At 52.6% G+C, this 12,210-nt stretch overlaps 1 protein-coding gene across 1 annotated transcript in view; it reads right to left on the reverse strand.

Moving 5' to 3' along the window:
- The window catches only part of CRACR2A (calcium release activated channel regulator 2A), a 142,226-nt gene that overhangs the window by 67,345 nt on the left and 62,671 nt on the right, over nucleotides 1-12,210 (reverse strand). The window contains exons 5-7 of the mRNA XM_045781296.2: nucleotides 5,596-5,707; nucleotides 4,278-4,461; nucleotides 649-795 (exon numbers count right to left, since the gene is read on the reverse strand). Of these exons, the coding sequence (XP_045637252.1) occupies nucleotides 649-795; nucleotides 4,278-4,461; nucleotides 5,596-5,707 (443 nt within the window). The remainder of the gene's footprint in view (nucleotides 1-648; nucleotides 796-4,277; nucleotides 4,462-5,595; nucleotides 5,708-12,210) is intronic.

The following is a 12,210-nucleotide window of genomic DNA, read 5'->3' on the forward strand; positions in this document are numbered from 1 at the left end:
TCCCGCAGGTGGATGAACACCTACCCGGCTGGCCCCACGTCTGTGGCACCAGGCTGACTCCAGCTGGCTTCAGGTCCAGAGCTCACCTTGCTGGGGCTGCCTCCTCCAAGCAGAGGAGGAGTGCCAGAAACCACTAATGACTGCAGAGGCCCTGGTGGCCAGGAAGCAGCAGGACAGATGTGAGGCTGGAACGCTCCACAGGGTGGTCGGGAGGGGACTCAGGGGGGCCCAGGGCTGGTCTGCAGTTCGGAGGTAGGCCCGGGATGTCAGGGCCTCACTGTCTAGAGGCAAGCAGAGTGGTTTTCCAACCAGTCTCGGGTGCTGGGCTATCTCACTCTGAACGCTGGCTCTGCCACTTACAAGCTCTATGTCCCGGGGCTTGTCATTCACCCTTCAGGACCTCGGTGTCTTTATCTATAAAATGTGCATAATAGTGAATGGTCCAAATGAGCCGGTGTATATATTTGAATAGTGCCTAGCATATGGTTAGGGCCTGATTCATGTGAGCAAGGGCTTAAAAATATATATTCTATGACAGCCACGGGTCCCAGTCCCCACTCTGGCAGACCGTGGCAGGGAGGCAGCCCGGAATGAGCAAGCGTACTTCTCACACATGTGTTCAGCGAATGGAGGAGTCTGGGTACCTACTTTTTCAGGGCACATTCCAGTTCGTTCTTCTCCTCATGAGCCTCTTGGAGCTGGGAGAGGGTCCTGGTCAGGAAATCCTCGAAGGTGGAGAGTAAGTGAGGTTTGTCCTTCTTCAGCTGCAGCCAGAGTTGCTTGATATCACTTTCACTACAAGAGAAAGGGGGGCATTACTGTCCGCGAGCGGGAACACCATGGTTCCCAGATGTGAAGCTGACAGCCAGAACGTCATGGTCACGATCATGACGGCAGTGCCTCGCATTTATTGAGTGCTGGCTATATGCTACTCTGCTCATATCAGCTTCTTTGACCCTCACGGTAACTTATGAGGCTGGTGGTCTACTAACCCCCAGAAGAGGGTGAAGTGAGCTGTCTCAGATTCCTCAGCTGGCAAATGACAGAGTCAAGAGTCAAACTCAGGGCTGCCTGGCTCCTGGGTTGACCTCCTTCACCCCGCAGTCCATTGCTTCCACTCTCCGTTTTTTCCCGATGGGCCGGTGCTGCTGGGCAGGCACCGCCACGTGCTAGGAGCATCTAAGAATGTCAGGAAGAGGAAAGGAGGGCAGGAGCCTGGTGCATGTGAGGACAAATGCTGTGGAGCTAAAGGAGAGAGCCTGTCGCCCCGGGAAGGACGGTCCTCATAGCTGAGAGGTAAAGACATGCCATCTGATGGATGACAGAAAGCAATTGTCACCGTGGGGAATGGAAGAGAATATGCAGCACCCCACTGGGGCCCAGTGGCACTGGGAATGACTGACAGGCGGAAGGAAGGGAAGGAGCAAATCTGCGAGATGCGTGTGCACACAAGGAATGACAAATAGAAAGTTGGCAGGGGCACAGGCAGGTAGAGAGACAAAGACACAGAGCGACATGCCCAGGGCTCCCCTTCCCCAGCCCCACCCCTGGCTATCAGGCACACGGGCAGGTGTGCACCGCAGAGCGACAGAGACACGCGGGGCCACACTGATCGGGGACAGGAGGAAGAAGGCGGTGGCGCACACGTGGACCGTGCTCTCCCTCTCTGGAGAAACTCGGACATGTACGGCCAGCCATCACAAGGAGCCCGAGAGCAATCTGATCTGCAACCCCTTAAATTCTAAAACCACGATGATGTGAGGGTAGCTATAACCGGGAACCTGCAGGATAAAGAATAAAATCCTCTGTTCTTGTGTTACAAGTACTATATTTGAGCAACTGGCCTCAGAAGTGCTGTTTGCCAGCACCAGGTTAGCAATGGGCCTGGGCCACAGAGAGCGCTCTCTGCACCAGCACAGGGAGGCCCACTGAGAAGGGAACTACCTCTGGTTGGTTATCAGATCGTCCACCCACCGCCCCTTCCTCCTTCCTTCCCGTGCTATCCTCCAACTCGTCTGGACCACTCCTCCACCCATCACCCAACGAGTACCTCTCATCTGTTGGAACCCAGCGCCGAGATGACATGAGTGATCCCAGAAACAAGGGAAGGGAGGGAGGAGCTTCCCCGTTCCCAGAGTGAGTTCCATTCCCCCCTCCCCCATAGAACACGCTATGGCAGTCCACTTTGCTGTACTGTAGATACAATGGAGATGGTACAACGGGTTCAGAGATATAAGGGTCCCAGAGACATATACAATGGCCTCCCGTGATCGGGGCAGACTGCTCTTCTCATGAAATACATGCATTATAAATCAAGGTCCAGCTTGCTAGCCTTGGTCTGTCTGTTCACATCTACCATGTTCCTGCTGGGACGGCCAATTGGCTAGGGCCTCCAGTGAGATGTGCAGACCCACCGACCCTCTTCCAAAGCTCTCTGAACCACTTCGTCATGGCCACATCACCACCCCCTCAGATTTCTGGAGAAGGGACAAATCTGTCAATTCTTGATGAAAAATAAGCCAAGACCCATAAGCTGCCAAGTCACTCAGCCAATCGGACCACTGGGAAAAGCTGGGAGTCCAGACATCCGGTCTAATGCTTCTGCTCCTCGTGGACGGGTGTAGGGGTGTAGGACTAGACGGGATTCTGGGAGGTCAGCTGACCCATCTGCCTGCTTCCAGAACAACACACAAGCCATCCTGAGGAGTGAATCTCTGAAGACCTCCGAAGTCTTCACAGCCTCCTTCATGTCCTTCTCCGGGGCCCAGTGGTCATGCCATTCTCCTCGTGCTGCAACACCAGCTGCCACCTGCCGTTCAGCTTCCATGGGGATGGAGGGTTCTGGCCACCATCTTCCGCATGTCGATTCCTGTGACCGCCCTCGAAACCTTCCCTGAGCCTTCTCTTCCCCAGGATGCCTCATGCTGGCTCAGTTCCTCACAGGCCTCTGACATAGGCCCTCCGAGGAACATCGGGTGAACTCTGTTTTGAGAGCCCTGCCGGGAAGAGGGCTGCCCCAGAAACGACAGGTGGGTGAACAGGTGCCTCTCTTTCATGACAGTGCCATGGTTCGTCCACACTGCTCTCTCCTCCTGCTCCTCCAGGAGGAGGCTTCACAGGGTCACTAGCAGGGGTCCCTGGGGTCTGGCCTCTTGTCCTCAGAGAAGCTGAGTCGGGTCTCTGAGTACCACACCTCCCACCCACCTGCCCCTGCTGTCACCACTGTCCCCGGGGCAGGCACACTGCCCATACCACGGCCTCTCACCAGCTCTCTCCCAGGCCTCTGCCTGTCCTTTCTCAGCTCTGCCGCAGGCTACCAAATCGTTTGCTCAAAACTCCACCGAACTGCAGGCTCCTGCTTTGGCCTGCATGTTGTGTGCAGGCACCTCCCTTCCTACCACTTCTTTATCATCCTCAACTGCAGTTCCTTCTCCCCCAAGCTCGGGACGCATCAGCTCCCATCATTAGGCCATTCCTGCTCCTGCAACACACACCCGACCCAAGACCGAGAGGCCCAGAAATGGAAAGGCAAAAGGCAATGGGGAAAGGGAGAAGAACAGTATTCCATGTTTTTTTAGGCCACTGGTTTCTACCAGCTGCAACCTCACTTTTTATTTTATTTTATCCTATTTTTATGTCATTTCGTTGCATTTTAAATGTCAGATACATTTTGGAAAAAAAATGGGGGTATTATGTTTTATTTGAAGTTCCAGCCATCTGAAATTTTCAGCTAGTTGCTGATTATCCAAGTGGTGGGCTGGTAGAAACTGGTTCATTTCCCGCCTCAGCTTCCCGACAGGTTTGGTTTGGCTCAGGGACACAGTGTGCCAATGCCTCCCCGTGAGGTGCCTCTGCGAGGAGCACACCACTGTGGGGCGGGCTACGATGCCCTGCTGTGCCGGAGGCCCAGGGCTGGCTCCGGGGGGAGGGGGAAATGCTGGTGAGCTGACAGGGACGGGAACCTCAGCAAAACCCTCCAGGCCCGGCCCGGCCCTCTGCTGCACAGCAATCCTCAGGGAGCCAAGCGCTATGCTGATACCGTATGGTAGGCCTGAGGAGCGTGGGAGGGTAGGGGCGTCACAGTGTTTCCCATGAGAAAATGCAAAAAGCAGAGACAAGTGTCTGCCAAGGGCAGGCTGTACGGAGCAAGTCTTCTAGCGGGCAGCCCAGAACCTGGGGCCTGGCTGAGCACTTCACAAACACTGATGTTACACAGGGCAGACGAAGGGGTGGCTCTGAGGCGGGGCTCCATCCCCCCAGTCACTCTCTCCACTTACTCTTCAAAAACCTTTTGAGCTCCAAATTTGTCCATCAGCATTTGGAACTGGGTCTCCTCATCGTCATCCATGTCGCCCACCTGCTCTTCCCCTCTGGACTGATACACCTTCTCTTCCTGGAGCCGGGCCACCTGTTCACCTGCATCTTCCTGACCTGGCTTATTCTGGCTGAAGAAGAAGTGACCTGAGGGACACACGGCACAAGGATCTGCATCGGGCAATCAGTAAATACTCACCCAGGAAGACCCTACCAGTCTCAGCTGCCAGGAATCATGCGAGGCTCATCTGAGAGGAGAAAAGGGGAACCACCCCCCCAGCAAACATTTTTGGACACCATCTCCCGGATTTGGGGACTTTGTCACTTCCATGAGATTCTGCGAGATGCTAGAACCTGGGAAAGGCGGAAGGGATGGCACCTTTGTGGTTCTTGAACCTTTCAAGTCTGGCTTAGAGAACATCTCTTCACTGATTTCCTCTCTATACAGGAGCCTCCCTCCATCGACCTCCAGCAGCAGCCTGACTGTGCTCCGTGACACCATCTAGTCATTCCCACCACCAGGATCAGGGTGCTTCGCATTTACAAGCGACTCAACAATTTCAGATGAGCCTTCTCCATACTCACACTGCCTGTAACATACAGCAACCTGTCTTACGCTCTGGAGGCAATTACAGGCTCCTGGAGATCAGGAAGAGCCTCAGATGCTTCTAAACCAACTACATAGCACTTCGTGTGAGGCAGATGTGTGGTAAAACGTGCCTGCTGACCCCTGCCTGCTCTGATCAATATCTGATCTGATGGTGCATCTGCTTTCTTTACCTTGTTCACGAATCTCTGTTCTCCTTCCTCCTGGGTACCTTCAGAATGACTGGTCTATTCAAACACTCTAGAAATTCCTCTGATAGCGGGTTCCCCTCAACCTGGAAGACTCTGCCAGACCCAGGTTGAAATGAACCATGCAGCCATTCCCCTGGGTTGTGCACTGGTATCATGGGGAGGAAAGGAGATGTAGAGGCTGGAAACCTCATCTTGGCTCCCCCTTTTATGCCAAGGCCTCTACCCAAGCTTTCCTGCATTCCCCTTGCCCTTCTCAGGTTGCAGAGGATCTGGCCGTGACGATGTAGTGGGAATGGAGAGAACAGTAGTGTGAACAGCTACACGGACACAGAAAAGAGGCCCAAGTAATCCAAAGCCTGGAAACTTCTGGAGGTCAGGGAAGCTTGGGCTACACAGACCCGCAGATCTGGTGGGGGACGCGTGCACCTTACATAGCTGTAGGTGGGGGCATGCCCTGGGGCCCTAGCACCCATCAGAACTTACTAAATCCACTGGTGAACTCCTCTGGCGTCAGAAAGCCATTGCCGTCAGCATCCAGGGCATCAAACACATCCTCCAGGTCCTCCAGGCTGAGGGGCAACTCCTCATGGAGCCTCTGAAAACAATCCAGACGGCCCTGGTCAACACTCAGATCATCACGGAGGGCTATCCAGGGACTGCAGAGCTTTCTGCCAAAAATGTCTAGGGTTGTCCCTGTCCTACCAAAGACCCCTTTACCATCCTTCTCCCTCCTTTGAATGTTACAGCACTGACTATTTGTTGGGTGCCTACTAATGTGCTAGACAGTTTCCTAGGAGACTTAGTTATCAATATATTTATAAACGTGCATATTTGTATTTAATTCTCATGACAATCCTTTAGGTGGGCATTATTACCCCCACTTTATAGATGAAGGGTGAGGTTCAAGTTCCCTGCCCGAAGGTCACCTCACCAGTAAGTAACAATGCCAGGAGTCAATCCAGGTCTGACTCCAAAGCTGGCCCTCTTCACAACCATAGAGAATGGAAACTGTACACGACTGACTCCTGTTGTAGGATAATAGCTGCACGACATGGTGGCGTCAGGTTAAATGAGAGAGCACACATAAAGAACACGGCCCAGTGCCATGGCCAATAAAAGGTAGTAGGGAGGCAGAGACAGAGAGACAGAGCGATCCACTGACCCACCAAGGCCATTCAGCGAGTGAATGACAGAGGAGTGAGGTTTCAGTCAGTCTTCCCTGCTCTCCCCAAACCACGCACCCACCCCCGCCCCCGCCATGGTAGCTCCCCTGCTAAGATGCAGGCAGAGCTCACACTCTCAGAAGCTTTCCCTGATGGAGGCTGCTCAGTATCTTTGGGCCCCAGCACCACACTGGTCAGTTTCTGTGGACACACATTTTGATCCTTTAGCTCTGAGGGGATGCTGCATAAGCCCCCTTCTTCCGTGTAAGTGACCCACACCTATCACTCCAGGCTGTGCCCCCCACTTCTGCTCCCCACTGGCTCTCAACTAATTCCCGAAAAGATGTTAACTGCCACGGCTTAAGGTATCAATCCCCCCCAGGGCACCTGGGTGGCACAGCGGTTGGGCGTCAGCCTTCGGCTCAGGGCGTGATCCCGGCGTTATGGGATCGAGCCCCACGTCAGGCTCCTCCGCTATGAGCCTGCTTCTTCCTCTCCCACTCCCCCTGCTTGTGTTCCCTCTCTAGCTGGCTGTCTCTATCTCTGTCGAATAAATAAATAAAATCTTTAAAAAAAAAAAAAAGGTATCAATCCCCCCAAGAGCATGTGTGTTCTTAAGGGGAGTTGGATAAGATGGTGTGCAAGGAAGTTATAAATCAACACTGAACCGAGTCTTGGCCTGACTAGGACCACACAGGATGGGAGGGCACGGACCAGTTGCTGGGATGGGGAGCCAGTGGCTGAGTTCCTGATGCTTCCCTCTGGCCTTCTGCCTTATGTGCTGTGTCCCCAGGCCAAGGCTGATTTGCATCGTTGAAGCAAGTGTTCTCTTACACCCTAATAATCTAAGTCTCCAAATGAGGACTCCCCAGTGGAGTTCATTATAGCCCAGCTGACCCTCTCCTTTCCTCCCTGTTACCTAAGGGACAACTGCACGAAATTGTGGGTGTGCAAGTGGCTGACAGCTGAAGACGAGGAACACGGGGCTGTAGGAAGGAAGGTATATACCCATCCGAACAATGACAACGAGCTGGCAGGTGTGAAAGCCCATAACATAACTTACAAGAACACTTGGCTTGATCCTATGGCAATCTTCCTGCTGATAAGCCATAAAGTTTAATTTGGCAGGTCGTGCATTAAGGGAGGCTGTGATGCATTACAAAGTGGAAAGATAGGATGATGTGGAAGCCATTTAGAAGAACTGAATTAAATATGAATAAGCTTTTTAGAAAGGAAGGGAGTGAGAGTGTGTGCAAGGAGTCTAGAAGCGCATCTGCTTAGCACACAGAAGAATCTCGGGCTTATCAACAATCCATAAACCAGCTGTCTCAGAAGCCACAGTAAGAGAATGTGGGGTGAGGAGTGAGTCGATTTTGCAAGGAGGAAGCCTATTAGCTCCATCGGAAACCAAAGGCATCACAGGGGAGGTCGAGTGAAAACCCGAGCGACTCTGGCCCATTCCTCGGGGTAATCCTCCCTCCCTCCCCGCTGTCAGCCTGGGATCGCTGGCTCTTATCTGTGGTGTGCCTCACACAGCGCTGGAGCTAGAAATGGGCTGCAAGGGGGCTGCAGAGGTTGGTGGGACCCTCAACTTGCCTTTCCCAAAACCACCCTATGTGTGGGGACCTCTCCTCTCATTAGCTGTCAAATCCCACCTTTAGGCTCCATTCTTGAATCTAACACAAATCCTCCACCACCGAATCCCAGCCTCTCTGGTCTACAACGCAGGCTGGTTTCCTCTTTCTGTTGTCAGCGAACCTGGGGAAAGCAATATTAGCTCCTCCCCATAGTTTTACTCTTCCTGTCCCGGCAAATTAGTACTGCGTGCTCCTTCAGCCTTCTCTGCGGCCTGCACCACGCCAGATGTGTTAACCTCTCTTCGTTGGCCCTACTTGAAAAATCCTTCATTCTTAATAACCATAATCATCTCTTATTTATCTCTGTTCTCAGGGCCTGCAGAGCCACGTAAAACCAACTCATTCTGGTCTTGTCTTGTGGGCACCTGGTGCTGTCTACATTTTCAACTAAGTGAGGTAAGCAGAGTGAAGGGGGGACGAGATGATTCATTTCACCAATCCGCTAGCCTGCAAGGCTCCAGATTTGCCTAAAGTCACAGTGGAGACCAGCGCTGGGATTGAAGAGCTGATTTCCCATTCAGGGCTTCAGCTATAGTCAAATGGTCCTCTGCCAAGTTCTCTCTAGAATTCCCTCCTGGGTATTACCATTCCCACCTACCCCCCGACCACCAAAAGTCTCTCTGGCCAGCAGCACCACGTCCTAGCCTTCCAGAGATCCTGTTTCACTTGCACATCCTGTTTCACTTCCACGCCCATCTGGAAGGGCAGGCGGGGGAAGAAGGAGCAATGGGGAAGAAGTCAGATCGCCCTCTTCATGCCCCATGCCCCCGGAGCTCTGTGAAACCCCACCACTCTTTGAAGGCCTGCCTCCCTCCACTGCCATCAAGCTGGCTCTGAATTCCTGCCTCATTCAGGCTCGGCAGCCCCCGGGGCAAGCCAGCTGTGCAGGTCCCCCAAAACACATTTCTTTCTTTCATCGGTCTCACAACAGCTTATATTTTATATACTGATAGATGCAATTAGTTGATGAATGTCTGCTCCTTCAGTGGACTGGAAGCTCTGAGACAGGGACCCCGTTCATTTTCATTCACCATCATGTTCCCAGATAGCTCAGTGCTGACTGACAAGGAGTATTCAGATACTTGTTGAATGAATGAATAAATAACTGAGTGGCTAAGAGTGATGGCAGGAGACCCTGAACTCTTACCTAGGGAGCACTGGTCTGGACCTCTCAGGCTCCCCATTCGGACCAGCACACCTGCTGATTCTCAGCAAGGTCTTACAGACTGGACACTTTCCAGGACCTGGAACAGGAAGCAATCCTGTAGCAGCAGTGCCGAGGGCTGGGACCCCCAGAACCACAGAGCAATGCTGTCTTCAGCTAGACATCAGCCAGACCCCTCTACCTTTCTGGTCACCAACCAGTAGCATGCCTCATGCAGCTGACAGTGAATGGGTGCACAGCTTCCAACACGTCCATGGAAAACTCATTAAAGAGAAAACCAGAGGCGCCTGGGTGGCTCAGTCGGTTGGGCGTCTGCCTTTGGCCCAGGTCATGATCCCAGGGTCCTGGGATTGAGCCCCACATCAGGCTCCTTGGGCTGCTTCTCCCTCTCCCTCTGCCTGCCGCTACCCCTGCTTGTGCTCTCTCTCTCTCTCTCTGTCAAATAGATAAATAAAATCTTTTTTTTTTTTAAAGATTTTATTTATTTATTCGACAGAGAGAGACAGCCAGCGAGAGAGGGAACACAAGCAGGGGGAGTGGGAGAGGAAGAAGCAGGCTCACAGCGGAGGAGCCTGATGTGGGGCTTGATCCCGGAACGCTGGGATCATGCCCTGAGCCGAAGGCAGACGCTTAACCGCTGTGCCACCCAGGCGCCCCAGATAAATAAAATCTTAAAAAAAAAAAAAAAAAAAAAGGACAGATACTGTGTCATCCCACTTATATGAGGAACTTAGAATAGTCAAATTCATAGAGACAGAAAGTAGAATGGTGGTTGCCAGGGGCTGCGGGCAGGAGGCAATGGGAGTTAGTGTTTAATGGGTACCGAGTTTCCATTTTGGAAGATACTAACAGTTCTAGAGATGATGGTGGTGATGGTTGCATAACAACAGGAATGTACTTAATGCCACTGAGCTGTATACTTGTAAATGGTTCAGATGGTAAATTTTATGTGTAATTTGCCACAATTTAAAAAATCACAGTGTGGAGGACATCGAGGACTGAGATAAGACATGGGGTGTGAGTCCCCATCCCCCACTCCCAACACACACACACACACACACACACACACACACACACACACAGATATTTATGGAGGGATTTCCAGGTCCCCGTCTCAGGGCCAAGTGCTCTATGTGTATACATTCATTTAATTCTCTTCTAACGCGGGAGGGACTATAAATAATTCACAGATGAGGAACTGTGGCCTAGGGCCTAGAGACACACAAATTCACATGCTACCAAGTTGCAGATTCAGGGTTAAAATTCGGTTCAATTTGCTACAAAAATCCTAGAAAGTCTTGTTAACCTAAACCAGGAATCATCTAACTTTTTCTGTGAAGGACTGGATAGTACGTATTTTAGGCTGTGCAGGCCCCTTGGTCCTTGTCACAGCGCTTCAGCTCTGCCGCTGTAGCCCGAAGCTGCCAGGGACACTTTCTAAATGAAGGAGCACAGCTGCGTTCCAATAAAACTTTATTTGCACAAATAGGTACTATTTGGTTGGTTTGTCAACTCTAGATGATTCTTAACAGCTTGGCTAGTCTACGAACTCTAAGCAGTGTTGGGAGGCAGGTGCTTGGCATTGGTAGGTATTCATTTCACTCTGAAAAATCAAGGAAATGGGGTTTTTGAGGCTCTAGGTTTCTTCAGAGAGATCTCCGGCCCATGCTGACACCATCTCCCTCTCTGGGCTGAAGGAGTTCCTTTCATGCCCTTCCAGCCTGGCTTCTCATGTCTCTCTGTCCCTTGGAGGCAGGACTGACTTCCTCTTGGGGCCCTCAGCCCCATGACTCTGCTTGTCTAGAGGACTGCACCAGACATCACCCCACAAAGCAGTCTTCACCTCATTTCTGCTTGGAGTGATCGCCATGAAACCCAGAGAGGTTCCTCGTGGAGGGCAGAGTGAGGTCTGAGGGGCCATGGCTGGAGCTGAGGTTTCTCAGCTGCTTACGGTCTGTTCACACAGGTTGGTCCTGCCATCCGCCGACCCTATAGGAGAATGTCTGCACATGGAGCCCAAGCATAGGGCCTGCGCCCCTGCCCTCAGTGCGGCCTGCTTGGGTTCCTCCACGTTTCTCCAGGGTCCCCAGAGGAAAAAGCTTCTCCCAGACCCTGCTCCTTCCCTTCTGCGGTCCCTGCTCTAGGGGGGTGCTTAACTGTCTCATTCCTTTTCCAAAAGGAGAGCAAGACCCTCCCCACCGTCTTATTCTAACTCTGCTTCTCCACCCGCCCCTTCCAGCCCTTAGGTTTGCCCTGCCATGTGGCTTACGGCCTCTCCTCCCTTGAGAGCCATTCCCTGCTTCAAAGGGCTTTTCCTGGGGGCTGAATCTGTGTGCCTGTGCACCTTCTGAGCTCTTCTCCTTCCGGTTCCCATGAGGCTGGGCTGGCAGCTGAGGGTGAGCAAGGCGATGGCAGCCGGGTGTGAGGAGCTGACCACCCACCAAAGCAGCTCTGTGAGGGAGTGACGAGCAACAGACAGATGTCTGTAGGTTCTGCCCGGGACAAGCAAGGGGCACGTGGGGTTTCCACAGAGAGCCCAGGGCTGGCTATGAGTGGGTTACTCATACTCCGCTTACCTCTTTCCAGCCCATCTTCCCCCAGACAGGACCAGGGAAAGCAGCAAAGACAGTGCTAAGTGCTCTGGATGGCCCTTTCTCAGCCTAAAGAATGAAAACTTTCAAAGCTTCACTGTCCACAGGTACACAGAAGCTTCAGGAAAAAAGGAGCTGGTAGAAGCAAATGTCACGGATGCCGCAGCATCTACCAGGTAGGATGTCTACCCCCTCTCCTCCTGCCTGGGTCGGAGCGAGGACTGAGGAGGAACGCAGCTGAGGTGCTATCTCTGGAACCCGACGTGAGGACCCCTCCCGGGTCTAATACGTACGCTGTCGTACAATTGATACCTTAAATTCACCGTGGCTCTTCCTCCCTTCATGAAAGAGTGGGCTTCAGAGACGGTTAATTGGGATCTATACAGAGCGGAGGTGCTGAGTTGCACCACGCTGTGGCCCAGAGTTGACCCTCAGTAAATGTGAACTCCCTTTTCTCTTCAGAAGGGATGGTCAAGCGTTAAGCACACCGTGAAAACCGCCGCCACCAACCACCCCTACCGCAGACCTACAAAGGACAATTA

Source organism: Ursus americanus, chromosome 25 (assembly GCF_024610735.1).
Source record: "Ursus americanus isolate L20-20 chromosome 25, mUrsAme1.1.p, whole genome shotgun sequence".
In the NCBI taxonomy this organism is placed as follows: domain Eukaryota; kingdom Metazoa; phylum Chordata; class Mammalia; order Carnivora; family Ursidae; genus Ursus; species Ursus americanus.